This window comes from Anomaloglossus baeobatrachus, chromosome 1 (assembly GCF_048569485.1).
Source record: "Anomaloglossus baeobatrachus isolate aAnoBae1 chromosome 1, aAnoBae1.hap1, whole genome shotgun sequence".
In the NCBI taxonomy this organism is placed as follows: domain Eukaryota; kingdom Metazoa; phylum Chordata; class Amphibia; order Anura; family Aromobatidae; genus Anomaloglossus; species Anomaloglossus baeobatrachus.
Genome location: NC_134353.1, coordinates 142637358 through 142653950, shown reverse-complemented (window position 1 = coordinate 142653950; position 16593 = coordinate 142637358). Strand labels below are relative to the sequence as shown.

The 16593-nt window shown below is 47.6% G+C and overlaps 1 protein-coding gene across 7 annotated transcripts in view; it reads right to left on the bottom strand.

Annotated features, from left to right (window-relative positions):
- Positions 1–16593, bottom strand: part of PCM1 (pericentriolar material 1) — a 382937-nt gene that overhangs the window by 333951 nt on the left and 32393 nt on the right. For 5 of the 7 annotated variants that reach the window (XM_075347110.1, XM_075347104.1, XM_075347105.1 and 2 more), the window contains exon 5: positions 20–190. The exons of the other annotated variants lie outside the window; for them this stretch is intronic. In XM_075347110.1, the coding sequence (XP_075203225.1) occupies positions 20–190 (171 nt within the window). The remainder of the gene's footprint in view (positions 1–19; positions 191–16593) is intronic. 7 annotated transcript variants of the gene reach the window in all.

The following is a 16593-nucleotide window of genomic DNA, read 5'->3' as shown; positions in this document are numbered from 1 at the left end:
GCAGTAAAGTCGCACTTACAAGCTTTGTTTGAAGGAATTTTAGATAACACTGTTCCTGGGCTTTTAGATGTTCAATTACATTTGATAAGCGCTGGACATTTGCCGACCTTTCGTTTTTCTCGACAAGATCATCTCTCAGGGACCTGGCCTTGGTGATATAGTTGCGAATCTGTACAAGTCTACTCACAACCTACAGAGAAAGGCACGAATTACAGCTAGAAAGCAGGCCGCTGTGCTCACGTCCGACCACAAACCACACGCACGTGGAATACAGAATTCAGGGTACGACAGCCGAGGAAAAATCTGTCAGCAGGTGTTTGCTCTATAATCTGAGAGCAGCATGGTTTAATTCCAGGGATGTGTCACTGACTGGGCGTTACTGTTTCAGAAAATGAGTGTTTTATCACTAGAGGACTAGGTGTCCTGTGCCTCCTAGTCAAATGTTCTGTGTAAACTCACTCCCAGCACTGATTAGCAGCTTTCTATGAACAGTGTACACAGGAGACAGTGTGGTCACTGAGGTTTGATAGGGCTCAGCATTCTGAGCACTGCTACATCTCCAGCAGATAAAACAAAGATTATATCCAAATGGCAGCATGCAGACCAGTGAGCATTTATAATACCACGTAAATTGCAAAGTTGTCTGCTTTTGCAAGCGCTTAGCATTTTTACCTATTAAAGAACATGGGGCAAACAAAAGCTTCCTGCACAGGCAAAACATTATGCCCACACTTCTGAAAGCATCCCTTCAGCGGTTTTTTTTTTTTTTTCCCCAACGCTGGAGTGGCCCTAAGTCCCTTACCCCTGATATATACTTTTCTTCCACCAGCTTTACCTTTTACAGACACAGCTCTGGTCCAGCGGCGCCATCTTTTGACCTTTTATAGGGCTGTGAACACCGGCTCCATGAAACACTAGAGCTGCCGGTAGGTCACAAACCCGAGGAGACCGACCAATGCGGCGGAGATAGAAGATGAAGCCACCAGAGGGTGAGTATAAGACCAGGAGTGGGGTACTTGTATTTAAAAAGGTACCACTCTGGCAGTGCAATAAACAAAAACAAACAAAAATAAAAAAAACACTGAAGTGGTGCTTTAAGGGTACTTTCACACTTGCGTTGTTTTCCTTCAGCTGCAATCTGCCGTTTTGGAAAACAGCGGAATCCGTTAACGGATTGCGCTGCTTCCCATAGACTTGTATGGATGACGAATTGCGAGTGATGGACCTGCGTTCCTTCCGCTGGGCGACGCTGCGTTGCTTCCGCCGGGCGGAAAAAACGCAGCATGTAACATTTTGTGAGCGGCGCAATCCGTAGGATTTCGCTGCGCATGCTCTCTCTGGCTCCCTGCACTCGTAACCAGGGTAAACATCGGGTTACTAAGCAATGCGCTTTGCCTAGTTACCCGATATTTACCCTGGCTACGTGTGCAAGGAGCCAGCGCTAAGCGGTGTACGCTGGTAACCAAGGTAAATATCGGGTAACCAAGCAAAGTGCTTTGCTTAGTTACCCGATATTTATCCTGGCTACGTGTGCAGAGAGCGCGACACTTTCCCGCTTGGCTCCACCCCCTCCCGCACTATACATGTACACACGCACGCACACAGACACACACACACTTACACTCACCTGTAACCAGCCTTGCATTCCTCGCTGCACTGACGTCCTCAGCGCCATGGTCCCCCTCGGCACCACCCACTCCGCCCCCCTCACACATCGGCGGCCGAACGATCAGCTGATCACCCGGCGACCGGCTGCTGTGAGCGATCAGCTGATCACCCGGCGACCGGCTGCTGTGAGCGATCAGCTGATCACCCGGCGACCGGCTGCTGTGAGCGATCAGCTGATCACCCGGCGACCGGCTGCTGTGAGCGATCAGCTGATCGTTCACAATAGTCTGCCGCCGGTAAAATTGTAAAGAAGGGAAAAAAAAGAAAAATAAAAAAAAAAAAAAAAAAGATTCCGTTTTGTACGATCCGTTGCATCCGTTGTGCCACTAAATGCAACACATCCGTCACACAACGCAATGCAACGGATGCCGTTCAACGCAAGTGTGAAACTAGCCTAATGATCAAGTGTGGTAGAGGGCCTGGAATACTGGAGTAATAGATAATACACTAAGTTTTTGGGTTTTTTTTTTTCCAAAGACCAACCTACAGCAGATTCAAACTCAGAAAATACAAAGGTTCACTCCAGAACCTTGTGGTGTCAAGGGAGAAACTTGGGTAAGACTGCTAATGGGGTCTTTGTTCAGGGCAAATCCAAAGGACGGGTCCAAATTAGCCATCTGTACAGATATGAGACTCAATAATCAACGAACACAGGACATGTTCTCTGATTGAGCCCAGGCTTGCGTCTGAACTCGTGTATTGAATTGCTCAAGAATACATAATTTCAGCTTTGAAACATATTTACAAAACTTCTCCATTTTGCTCACACATACTGATAAAGAATAATTAGGGGGGGAGTGCGTATAGGTAGCATTGGGAGAATGCATGAGAGCATATATCATCCCAGATAGTACATTCCTTTCTCACACTTTGAAGACGGTAAGCGAAGAGGAGATTCTGTAGGAGCGATGCATGGGAATATGGCATCACCTGCGTGATCCTACAGGTATTACATTCCTTCTACTGTGAATTTTACTTATAAGGCTCCCAATTAACTTAATGAATATCTCCCTTGTTCATAGTTCGTTCATTTGTACCTCGGCTTCATCATCTTTTCGGTTATCCCTTTCTTGAATATACAGCTTAGAATCATATTATGGCTTCTGTGCAATTGTCATATAGACACACAGATAATTATGCAATGACATCTATACTTTGATTATTTACATACACAAATAAATCTTATTACATTTGAACAAACAACCTATAGCCCAGGCTACCTTCACAGTGGCAATTTAAGAACATGAAAGCTTTACTAAAAGCCAACCCAGCACATACACATAAGGAAGATGTTAAATCACAACTTAAATGAAAGGTTTTATTGCTAATAGTATAAAACAAATATAAACAAACACTTTAAGAAAGGTAAGAGGGTGAATCCAGGCAACATCCATCCTGTAAGTCTGACATCAGTGGTGCGCAAGGTTTCTGAGGGCATTTTAACCCCTTCACAACTAAAAACGTACCCGTACATCCTAAATCATGAAGGGGTAATCACCGCCAGCTGCTGCGGTGAGCCTGCAGCGATCCCTGCAAATGTCTGCTGATTTGTACAGCAGACGTGTGCCTCGCAGACGTGTGCCTCGCAGGCGCAGGTGGATCCGCGATCCACTTGCACCTGTTAACCCTTTAAATCGCGCCGTCAAAATGTGACACCACGATTCAAATCCCCCGGAGCAGGAAGCGCGCACTTACCCGCCGCCATCGGAAGCCCCGTGATGTGATCATGGGGAGCCGATGGTTGTCATGGTAGCACAAGGTCATTTGAGGACTCCTGTGCTATTATGACTCACTTCCTGTTTCAGCCGGCAGAGAGCTGACTGGTATAGAAGACGATCATTTCTCCTGGTCTGAGCTGTGTAGCTCTGATTAAAAGAAATGAAAAAGCGATCAGACTGCTGATCCTTATAACCCCCTAGGGGGGGACTAGTAAAATATTAAAATAAAAAAAAAAAAAAAAAAAGAAGAAACCTAAAAAGAGCAAATCACCGCCTAAAAATAAAAAACACACACATTTGGATTCGCCAGGTTCAGAAATGCCCGATCTATAAATATAAAATCAATCAACCTGATCGGTAAACTGCGTAGCAGGAATAAATTACATAAGCCAAAATTACATTTTTTGGTCATTGCAAAATGCAATAACAAGTAATCAAAAAGTAGCATCTGCGCAAAAACGGCACCATTAAAAACATCAGCTTAAGACACAAAATATAAGCAGTCACTGAGCCCCAGATCCGGAAAATCTAAATGCTACGGGTCGAGGAAAATGGCGCAAAATGTGCACCACTTTTTTTGGACAAACTTCAGAATTTTTGTATCACCCCTTGGATAAAAGTAACCGTAAACCTCTTTGGTGTGCTCAAACTCGCACCGACCTGAGGCATCACACAGACACATCAGTTTTACCATATAGTGAACACTGAATAAAATATCCCAAAAACAATCATACAATCGCAATTTTTATGCAATTTTTCCACACAAGATTTTTTTTTTTTGCCGTTTTTCAGTACACTATATGATAAAACTTATGGTTTAAAAGTACAACTAGTCCCACAAAAAACAAGCTCTCATATGGCAAGATTAACTGAAAAATAAAGTTATGGCTCTTGGAAGAAGGAGCGCAAAACAAAAAAACAAAAAAAAAAAAACAAAAAAAAAAAAAAAACAGAAAATCGCCAGGGGAGAAGGGCAACAATATATTGGATAGAATAATATAATAACTGATAACCAGCAAGATAGGTCTTGTCTAACCAACCTGTTGTGTAAGGAAGGAATTGCAAATCTGGATATAAGTAATGCAGCGGATAGGATTCATTTGGACTTTGGGAAGGCATTTGATACTGTACCACATCGTAGCCTTATATTAAAGCTCCAGAAGCAAGGACTAGGGGAAACTATACGCAACTGGGTAAGGAATTTGCTAAAAGATAGGGGGGAGAAAAAAAGAAAAAAAAAAAAAAGGCATAAATGGTACATTCACTAATTGTGCTATAGTCAGCAGTGGGAACTGCAGGGATCTGTGCAAGGACCGATGATTTTTAATCTCTTTATTGATGACCTTGTGGATGGGATTGATAGTAAAGTGTCAGTCTTTGCTGATGACATCAAACTATTCGGGATATTAAAAATTGACCTTGATAGTACAATATTACAAAACAATCTAGATAAGATGTCGGAATGTGCAGATACTTGGCAAATGAGATTTAATGTTGATAAATGTAAAGTAATGCACCTAGGACGGAGTAATCCTGTAGCTGCGTATACATTAACCCTAGAACGCATACCTGGGGCCTCGCAGGCCTGCTAGGTCATTTGTTTTCTATGGTAGATTGAATTGCTTGCGCATTCTAGGGTTAAATGGAAGTAAACTCGGGACTACAGAAAAGGAGAAGGACTTGAGTATTCTTATTACAAATAAGCTGAGCAGCAGCACTCAATGTCAAGCAGAAGCTGCTAAAGCAAACAAGATTCTAGGGTGTATAAAAAGAGAGATAAGATCCCGTGATCCCAACGTATTGTTACCCCTCTAGAGATCACTTGTAAGGCTGCATCTGGAATATGGGATCCATTTTTGAGCTCCACATTTTAAAAAGGCCTCCCATATGATGAGAAGTTGGAAAAGTTAGATTTGTTTAGCCAAGTAAAAAAAAAAAAAAAGACGTTTCAGATGAGATCTCATTTAGATGTATAAATGCATGTGTGGTCAATATAAAGGACTGGCACATGACTTATTCCTTTCAAAGACAATACTAAGGACCAGGGGGCACTCACTGCGAGTGGAAGAAAGGCGATTCCGGCAGCTAATTTGGAAAGGGTTCTTTACAGTTAGAGCAGTCAGAGTGTGGAATGCCGACCACAAGAGGTAGTAATGGCAGATACTATAACAGCTTTTAAAAAAGGGCTGGATGATTTCCTCATTACACATAATATAGTGGGTTATAAATGATTTAGGCTAGGTTCACACTTGCGTTATTTTGCATCAGTAACAATCCGTCGCCTTGAAGAATTATGGTATCCTGCAAAATATTTTGCAGGAATCCGTTTAATCCCCATAGACTTCTATTAGTGACAGATTGTGACTGATGGCCTTGCGTTGCATCTGCCGCCTGACGGATCAGTCGTTTACTGACTGACTGTGGTGGAAGCAACGATGAAAGTAACGTTTTTTGTGTGTGGCGGATCGTTTTTTTAATGTGAGCATGCGCATGGTAAAAAAAAAAAAAAAAAAAAAAAAAAAAAACACATGATCTACTGTAAATTCTGTTCCAGTTCCAGCAGCCAGGCGATCAGCTGATCGTTCACAAAAGCCAGCCGCCGGTAAAACAGTAAAAAAAAACAAAAAAAAAATAAACAGACCATTTTATTGCAGCATCAGTCACATCAAAAAACAGAAGGAACATGGAGTAATAAATAGTGCAAAAATAGTAACAAATTTTATTCAATTATATAGAGGTGAACAAAACACAAGGGAAAGGATAAATACAAATGGCCATATAAATACAATAAAATACATAGAATGGGGGGAGTATAAGAGTAGAAAGTAGCCCCAGGGGAAGCGGCAGCAGCATATATAGAAATGATCACAGAATGTCAGTGCATTTACCTGGATAGCTGTTGTTACAAACAAAACACCAACATGACGGCATATAATAATCATAAAGTGCTGAGTGCTTGAGGGGATTCAGTGCAAAAAATAGCAGCATGCAAAATTTATGAAGTGCCAAATGCAAACATACAATAGTCGTGCTGCTATAAAGCACAATGCATATATAGAATCCACTATGTTTCCTGCCATCAACATAGTGCCATGTTGAACAATGCACAGAGAGCTGCTTGCAAAAGATGCTGGTTACAAAACAAAGCCAAATCCCCATGTTTGCATTTGGCACTTCATAAATTTTGCATGCTGCTATTTTTTGCACTGAATCCCCTCAAGCACTCAGCACTTTATGATTATTATATGCCGTCATGTTGGTGTTTTGTTTGTAACAACAGCTATCCAGGTAAATGCACTGACATTCTGTGATCATTTCTATATATGCTGCTGCCGCTTCCCCTGGGGCTACTTTCTACTCTTATACTCCCCCCATTCTATGTATTTTATTGTATTTACATGGCCATTTGTATTTATCCTTTCCCTTGTGTTTTGTTCACCTCTATATAATTGAATAAAATTTGTTACTATTTTTGCACTATTTATTACTCCATGTTCCTTCTGTTTTTTGATGTTGTATAGGAGTATGTGCTAGGTACATGTTTTGCCCTACTAAGGGCAATTGTGCCTTACTATTTCTGTGATAGATGATGGTTATGAGGTACAGTTTTCTCATCAGTCACATCAGTTGAGCCACTATGCAACGCATCCGTAGAATCAGTCACACAACTGATTGTGACTGATGCAAAACAACGGTAGTGTGAACTTAGCCTAAGTAACAAAATATAATGGTTGGAGGACGGCTGAACTACATGCATCTAGATCTTTTTTTAAACCTATGTAACCAAAACGATTTATATACGTTTTACTTCTAAAATAGTAGAGACAGTGAGACAGACCCCAATTCTGCTTTATTTTGTGAAGGTTTTCTTGCTAACATGCAGTCCTTTCTATAAAGGATAACAGAACCATTGAACAATACAAGTAACCTGCAGACATGGTACCTGCTCTTTGACCATTAGTTTTAATACTATAACGTCTGATTATGTTTGAATATTTATCTTTGGCGCTAAATAAAAAACTGCTGCTACTACTACTTTTATTCCTCCTACTCCAACTACTACTACAGGGACAGAGGGAGCACACCCGAAACCCCTTATGGGCGCAGAGGGAGCACACCCGAAACCCCTTATGGGCGCAGAGGGAGCACACCCGAAACCCCTTATGGGCGCAGAGGGAGCACACCCGAAACCCCTTATGGGCGCAGAGGGAGCACACCCGAAACCCCTTATGGGCGCAGAGGGAGCACACCCGAAACCCCTTATGGGCGCAGAGGGAGCACACCCGAAACCCCTTATGGGCGCAGAGGGAGCACACCCGAAACCCCTTATGGGCGCAGAGGGAGCACACCCGAAACCCCTTATGGGCGCAGAGGGAGCACACCCGAAACCCCTTATGGGCGCAGAGGGAGCACACCCGAAACCCCTTATGGGCGCAGAGGGAGCACACCCGAAACCCCTTATGGGCGCAGAGGGAGCACACCCGAAACCCCTTATGGGCGCAGAGGGAGCACACCCGAAACCCCTTATGGGCGCAGAGGGAGCACACCCGAAACCCCTTATGGGCGCAGAGGGAGCACACCCGAAACCCCTTATGGGCGCAGAGGGAGCACACCCGAAACCCCTTATGGGCGCAGAGGGAGCACACCCGAAACCCCTTATGGGCGCAGAGGGAGCACACCCGAAACCCCTTATGGGCGCAGAGGGAGCACACCCGAAACCCCTTATGGGCGCAGAGGGAGCACACCCGAAACCCCTTATGGGCGCAGAGGGAGCACACCCGAAACCCCTTATGGGCGCAGAGGGAGCACACCCGAAACCCCTTATGGGCGCAGAGGGAGCACACCCGAAACCCCTTATGGGCGCAGAGGGAGCACACCCGAAACCCCTTATGGGCGCAGAGGGAGCACACCCGAAACCCCTTATGGGCGCAGAGGGAGCACACCCGAAACCCCTTATGGGCGCAGAGGGAGCACACCCGAAACCCCTTATGGGCGCAGAGGGAGCACACCCGAAACCCCTTATGGGCGCAGAGGGAGCACACCCGAAACCCCTTATGGGCGCAGAGGGAGCACACCCGAAACCCCTTATGGGCGCAGAGGGAGCACACCCGAAACCCCTTATGGGCGCAGAGGGAGCACACCCGAAACCCCTTATGGGCGCAGAGGGAGCACACCCGAAACCCCTTATGGGCGCAGAGGGAGCACACCCGAAACCCCTTATGGGCGCAGAGGGAGCACACCCGAAACCCCTTATGGGCGCAGAGGGAGCACACCCGAAACCCCTTATGGGCGCAGAGGGAGCACACCCGAAACCCCTTATGGGCGCAGAGGGAGCACACCCGAAACCCCTTATGGGCGCAGAGGGAGCACACCCGAAACCCCTTATGGGCGCAGAGGGAGCACACCCGAAACCCCTTATGGGCGCAGAGGGAGCACACCCGAAACCCCTTATGGGCGCAGAGGGAGCACACCCGAAACCCCTTATGGGCGCAGAGGGAGCACACCCGAAACCCCTTATGGGCGCAGAGGGAGCACACCCGAAACCCCTTATGGGCGCAGAGGGAGCACACCCGAAACCCCTTATGGGCGCAGAGGGAGCACACCCGAAACCCCTTATGGGCGCAGAGGGAGCACACCCGAAACCCCTTATGGGCGCAGAGGGAGCACACCCGAAACCCCTTATGGGCGCAGAGGGAGCACACCCGAAACCCCTTATGGGCGCAGAGGGAGCACACCCGAAACCCCTTATGGGCGCAGAGGGAGCACACCCGAAACCCCTTATGGGCGCAGAGGGAGCACACCCGAAACCCCTTATGGGCGCAGAGGGAGCACACCCGAAACCCCTTATGGGCGCAGAGGGAGCACACCCGAAACCCCTTATGGGCGCAGAGGGAGCACACCCGAAACCCCTTATGGGCGCAGAGGGAGCACACCCGAAACCCCTTATGGGCGCAGAGGGAGCACACCCGAAACCCCTTATGGGCGCAGAGGGAGCACACCCGAAACCCCTTATGGGCGCAGAGGGAGCACACCCGAAACCCCTTATGGGCGCAGAGGGAGCACACCCGAAACCCCTTATGGGCGCAGAGGGAGCACACCCGAAACCCCTTATGGGCGCAGAGGGAGCACACCCGAAACCCCTTATGGGCGCAGAGGGAGCACACCCGAAACCCCTTATGGGCGCAGAGGGAGCACACCCGAAACCCCTTATGGGCGCAGAGGGAGCACACCCGAAACCCCTTATGGGCGCAGAGGGAGCACACCCGAAACCCCTTATGGGCGCAGAGGGAGCACACCCGAAACCCCTTATGGGCGCAGAGGGAGCACACCCGAAACCCCTTATGGGCGCAGAGGGAGCACACCCGAAACCCCTTATGGGCGCAGAGGGAGCACACCCGAAACCCCTTATGGGCGCAGAGGGAGCACACCCGAAACCCCTTATGGGCGCAGAGGGAGCACACCCGAAACCCCTTATGGGCGCAGAGGGAGCACACCCGAAACCCCTTATGGGCGCAGAGGGAGCACACCCGAAACCCCTTATGGGCGCAGAGGTAGCACACCTGAAACCCCTTATGGGCGCAGAGGGAGCACACCCGAAACCCCTTATGGGCGCAGAGAGGGAGCACACCCGAAACCCCTTATGGGCGCAGAGGGAGCACACCCGAAACCCCTTATGGGCGCAGAGGGAGCACACCCGAAACCCCTTATGGGCGCAGAGGGAGCACACCCGAAACCCCTTATGGGCGCAGAGGGAGCACACCCTAAACCCCTTATGGGCGCAGAGGGAGCACACCCTAAATCCCTTATGGGCGCAGAGGGAGCACACTCAAAACCCCTTATGGGCGCAGAGGCAGCACACCCAAAACCCCTTATGGGCGCAGAGGCAGCACACCCAAAACCCCTTATGGGCGCAGAGGCAGCACACCCAAAACCCCTTATGGGCGCAGAGGCAGCACACCCAAAACCCCTTATGGGCGCAGAGGGAGCACATAACGTACGAGTACAGAGGGTGCAAATTATTGACCTATAAATTATGTTCTATTCCGTGTGTTCTCCAGGGAAAGGCGTAACAGTTACCAGATACTATCAGTCTTAGACACTTCATACTTAGTTAATTCGTTAGGCATGCCGTGTGTCCTGTGAAATTTGTCAAATGTATCTACAGGCCCATTGGCCCAGTGTCATGCTGGCAAACAATGGATAACTGTGGCGTACATACATTTTTTTGTAAACCTGTGAAAATGTCTGCTGCACTCTCACATGCACAGTCACAGTAAAATGAGCAGGAAACTTAAATAATACTATGTCTTTACAGTAGTTGTAGTCTGCTTATTCTGGGAATACACTGCCGAGTGAAGAGAGACTAATACATACCTACTTGTGAAACATTTGTTTTATAGATTATTGGTGTTTACATATTGCAAGACGTAACAAGTGATCACAAGGATGCAGGAGTCTAAACACACATGTCCATTATTTCTGTTCGGGCTAAGCCACACGGCGAGAAAATCGGTGCGAGTGGAGTGCGATAAAACATCGCATTCCACTCGGACCAATTCTAGCCTGTGTGTCAGCACACATGGGCGATTATTTTCTCAGCCCTAATCGGACCGAGAAAACAATCGCAGCATGCTGGGATTGTAATGCGAGACTCTTTCTCTCGCACCCATTCAAGTGAATGGGGCGAGAGAAAAATCGCACTGCACTCGCGGTACACCGGTGTACTGCTAGTGCAGTGCGAGAATGGCAATAGCCGACTACACAGGCGAGAGGGAGAGAAATCCCTCCCTCCCCTCCTGAGTGCCGGCCCGCCCCCCGCAGCTGAGGTCTGCTCGCACGAACGGACCTCAGTTGCAAAGACACAGGCATGAAACTCGGCTCTGCTGTACTGCCAGCACGAGCCGAGTCTCATGCAAGTGGATCGCAGTAGTGCCCGTGTGGCCCCAGCCTTACCTGGAGAATAAATACTGAAACCCAATAACCAAGCTCACAATGAAGCAAGACAGCCGCAGCACAGACCAGCATTTTGTAATCACGCGAGGTATCAGTTTGCAAGTGATGATATAAGCCCAGCACAGGGAGAGATCACTTGTATATGGCCCACTACATCTACAGAAAAACGATCAAATCCCATTTCTTTTCATTGCATTCTAGTTACTAGTATCCTAACAGCTTAAAATAGGAACAATGGAAAACTGATAACAGAGGAAAATGCTGGAATATTTTTTTGTGCATTCTGTAGGTTTTGTTTTTTTAAGGTATTTACCAAGACAAAGTTATTCCTTGACCACTTTAATGGGAACTTTGAATTGATCATTGTGGGTCCAATGTGACAGCAGAGGAGGTGAAGCATTTATTCTGTACAGGGTAGCCAGAGATATACTGCGCTATCTACAGTAGTAACAGAATGAATAAGGCTAGTTTCACACTTGCGTTCAGCGCATTCCGTCACTATGGAGAATAGCGCAGTCAGTTAACGCACTGCGCTATTCTCCATAGACTTGTATGGACGACGCACTGTAACGCACGTGTCTGCGTTGCATCCGCTGGATGACGCGTCGTTATTTTGACGCTGCGTCGGGCGGATGGAACGCAGCATGTAATGTTTTTCTGCACTTGGCGGAGTGTCAAAAAAATGCAACCTGCAGGAACCCGTTGGCGTCCGTTGTTTCAATAATGGACGCCTATGGTGGCGGATTCCGTTAGAATGTGTCATTTGACGGATTCCGTTAACGCAGATGTCATTACACAACTGCGCATGCTCAGATGTGTAAAGTCAAGGAAAAAAAACTACAACGGATTGCGTTATTTTGTACGATCTGTAGCATGCGTTGTGCCACTATATGCAACGCATCCGTTACATGCTTCACACAACGCAATGCTACGGATCCCGTCCAATGCAAGTGTGAAACTAGCCTAAAGGAGAGGTGGAAACTCAATCTCCATTCTTCCTAGATCCCATTTATCACTAGCATTACCTGTACCTGTTACATAGTACTGGCACTTCAAATGCCGACACCTAATAGCCATTCATGTTCCAGGATTGCAAAGACGAGTAATGACACATGGTCAAATAACCTACTCTAACAATATATTGGTCATCAAAGGAAGGGTGTTACTAAAAAGGCTGAGAATCCTTCTCTTTCATGTCTATAATACTTGATGATGTGTACAAGGTAATCTACTCCGTCACGTTCACTGCCCAAGTGTTGTGTGTTATTGTGGTAATAAACGGGGTTCTGCTAACTTCACTTTATAGCTGCTTTCACATTTCCGTTGTTTTGCATCAGTCACAATCCGTTGCCTTGAGGAATTACAGTATCCTGCAAAATATTTTGCAGGAATCCGTTATTTTCCCCATAGACTTCTATTAGCGACGGATTGTGACTGATCGCACTGTGTTACATCCGCCGCGTGACGGATCAGTCCTTTACTGACTGACAGTCAGGCGGGAGCAACGCTGAAGGTAACGTTTTTTTTGTGTGCGGCGGATCGGTTTTTTACTGTGAGCATGCGCACAGTAAAAAACCATGATCTACTGTAAATTCAGTTCCTACGGCCGGAATGATCAGCTGATCATCCGGCGGCCGCCTTTTGTGAACAATCAGCTGAACAGCCGGCGGCCGGCTTTTGAAGCCGGCCAATCAGCTGATAGTTCACAAAAGCTGACTGCCGGTAAAACAGTAGGAGAAAAAAAAAAAAACACACACAACAGATTGTTTTTTTGCAGCATCAGTCACATCAGTTGTGCCACTATCTGCAACGCATCGTTGCATCAGTCACACAACTGATTGTGACGGATGCAAAACAACGCAAGTTTTAAAGCATCCTAATAGTAAATACTGAAGCCTGTTACACGGGGCTTCTAGTATTATGTAAATGAGGATGAAAGATAAGCAACTTTCTAATGTACTTTGTGTATCAATTACATGCATCATTTCATGCCCGTAGCAAAAAATTTGACCAAGCCAAGCACTAGACACACACCCCCAGAGCTTCATACAAGTCACATGTGCCCACATTAACATGCACAAATTATCACAAGATCATCAAAACAGAGGAGACTAAAAATCTCAATAATGGATATGTCAAACCTTTCAGGCACCTACGTGATTAGATGTACAAGTGTTCAACCTACACCTATATGCCGCCATCAGACTGAACATAACATGAAAGGTACTAGAAGCCTGGACAAGGGGAAGGGGGCCCTTAAAAAATGTAAATTTGTTATTCAGCTAAGCGTTCAGTCCCCTTCTTTACACATCAAACCAGAAAGTCAAACTTTTATCCCAGCCCTCATGACTTCAAATGAGCCTTAAAAGGCTTTTCCCATGAATAAAGCTCATTATAATCAATAGATCTTGGAATGAAGGGAATTTTGTTTACTTACCGTAAATTCCTTTTCTTCTAGCTCCAATTGGGAGACCCAGACAGTGGGTGTATAGCTACTGCCTCTGGAGGCCGCACAAAGAACTACACTTAAAAGTGTAAGGCCCCTCCCCTTCTGGCTATACACCCTCCCGTAGGAGTACGGATTCCTCAGTTTTAGTACCAAAGCAAGAAGGAGGAAAGCCAATAACAGTTTCAAAAACAAATTCAATCCGATAACAAGATCGGAGAACTTAAGAAACAACATGAACAACATGTGCACCCGAAAAACGAAACCCTAAGAACAAATAGGGCGGGTGCTGGGTCTCCCAATTGGAGCTAGAAGAAAAGGAATTTACGGTAAGTAAACAAAATTCCCTTCTTTTTCGCTCCTAATTGGGAGACCCAGACAGTGGGACGTCCAAAAGCAGTCCCTGGGTGGGTAAAAAGATACCACATGAACGGGCTGTCAGACAGCCCTTTCCTACAGGTGGGCCACCGCCGCCTGAAGGACCTGTCTACCTAGGCTGGCATCTGCCGAAGCGTAGGTATGCACTTGATAGTGTTTGGTAAACGTGTGCAGACTCGACCAGGTAGCCGCCTGACACACCTGCTGAGCCGTAGCCTGATGCCGCAATGCCCAGGACGCACCCACGGCTCTGGTAGAATGGGCCTTCAGTCCAGATGGAATCGGAAGCCCAGCAGAACGGTATGTGTGAAGAATTGGTTCCTTGATCCACCGCGCCAGGGTGGATTTGGAAGCTTGCGATCCCTTATGCTGACCAGCGACTAGGACAAAGAGCGCATCAGAACGGCGCAGAGACGCCGTGCGAGAAATGTAAATCCTGAGTGCTCTCACCAGGTCCAACAGATGTAAACCTTTTTCAAATTGGTGAACTGGATGCGGACACAAAGATGGCAAAGTGATATCCTGATTGAGATGAAAGGAAGAAACCACCTTGGGAGAAAACTCTGGAATTGGACGCAGTACTACCTTGTCTTGGTGAAACACCAGGAAGGGAGATTTGCAAGATAACGCCGCTAGCTCGGACACTCTTCGAAGAGACGTGACCGCCACAAGAAAAACTACTTTTTGTGAAAGCCGAGAAAGGGAAACCTCTTTCAAAGGCTCGAAAGGCGGCTTCTGGAGAGCAATGAGAACCTTGTTTAGATCCCAGGGTTCCAATGGCCGTCTGTAAGGAGGAACGATATGACAAACTCCTTGGAGAAACGTGCGTACTTTAGAAAGCCGTGCCAAGCGCTTCTGAAAGAATACGGATAGCGCGGAGACTTGACCCTTAAGAGAGCTAAGCGACAAACCTTTTTCCAACCCAGACTGCAGGAAGGAAAGAAAAATTGGCAATGCAAATGGCCAGGGAGAAAATCCCTGAGCCAAGCACCAAGCTAAGAATATCTTCCACGTCCTGTGATAGATCTTAGCTGAGGATGGTTTTCTAGCCTGTCTCATTGTGGCAACAACTTCATGAGATAAACCTGAGGCCGCTAGGATCCAGGACTCAATGGCCACACAGTCAGGTTCAGGGCCGCAGAATTCAGATGGAAAAACGGCCCTTGAGACAGTAAATCTGGACGGTCTGGTAGTGCCCACGGTTGGCCTACCGTGAGATGCCACAGATCCGGGTACCACGACCTTCTTGGCCAGTCTGGAGCGACGAGAATGGCTCGATGGCAGTCGGACCTGATTTTCCTGAGAACTCTGGGTAACAATGCTAGAGGTGGGAACACATAGGGTAGTCGGAATTGCGACCAATCCTGAACCAAGGCGTCTGCCGCCAGCGCTCGGTGATCGTGAGACCGTGCCATGAAAACTGGGACCTTGTTGTTGTGCCGTGACGCCATCAGATCGACGTCCGGCGTCCCCCAGCGGCAACAGATCTGCTGAAACACGTCCGGGTGAAGGGACCATTCTCCTGCGTCCATGCCCTGGCGACTGAGAAAGTCTGCTTCCCAGTTTTCCACGCCTGGAATGTGAACTGCGGATATGGTGGACGCTTTGCTTTCCACCCACGTCAAAATCCGCCGGACTTCTTGAAAGGCTTGGCGACTGCGTGTTCCCCCTTGGTGGTTGATGTACGCCACCGCCGTGGAATTGTCCGACTGAATCCGAATCTGCTTGCCTTCCAGCCATTGTTGGAAGGCTCGCAGAGCAAGATAGACTGCTCTGATTTCCAGAACATTGATCTGCAGGGTGGACTCTTCCTGAGTCCACGTCCCCTGAGCCCTGTGGTGGAGAAACACCGCTCCCCACCCTGATAGGCTCGCATCCGTCGTGACCACTGCCCAGGATGGGGGTAGGAACGACTTTCCCTGTGACAATGAGGTGGGGAGAAGCCACCAACGCAGAGAGTCCTTGGCAGTCTGAGAGAGGGAGACAGTCCTGTCGAGGGACGTCGATTTCCCATCCCATTGGCGTAGAATGTCCCATTGTAGAGGGCGCAGATGAAACTGCGCGAACGGGACCGCCTCCATCGCTGCTACCATCTTTCCTAGGAAATGCATGAGGCGCCTCAGTGAGTGCGACTGACTCTGAAGGAGAGATTGCACTCCTGTCCATAGCGAACACTGCTTGTCCAGTGGAAGCTTCACTATCGCTGAGAGAGTATGAAACTCCATGCCAAGATAAGTCAGAGATTGGGTCGGGGTTAGATGAGACTTTGGAAAGTTGATAATCCACCCGAAACTCTGGAGAGTGTCTAGTGCCACCTTCAGACTGTGTTGGCATGCCTCTTGAGAGGGTGCCTTTATAAGCAGGTCGTCTAGATACGGGATGACCGAGTGACCCTGCGAGTGCAGAACAGCTACTACTGCTGCCATGACC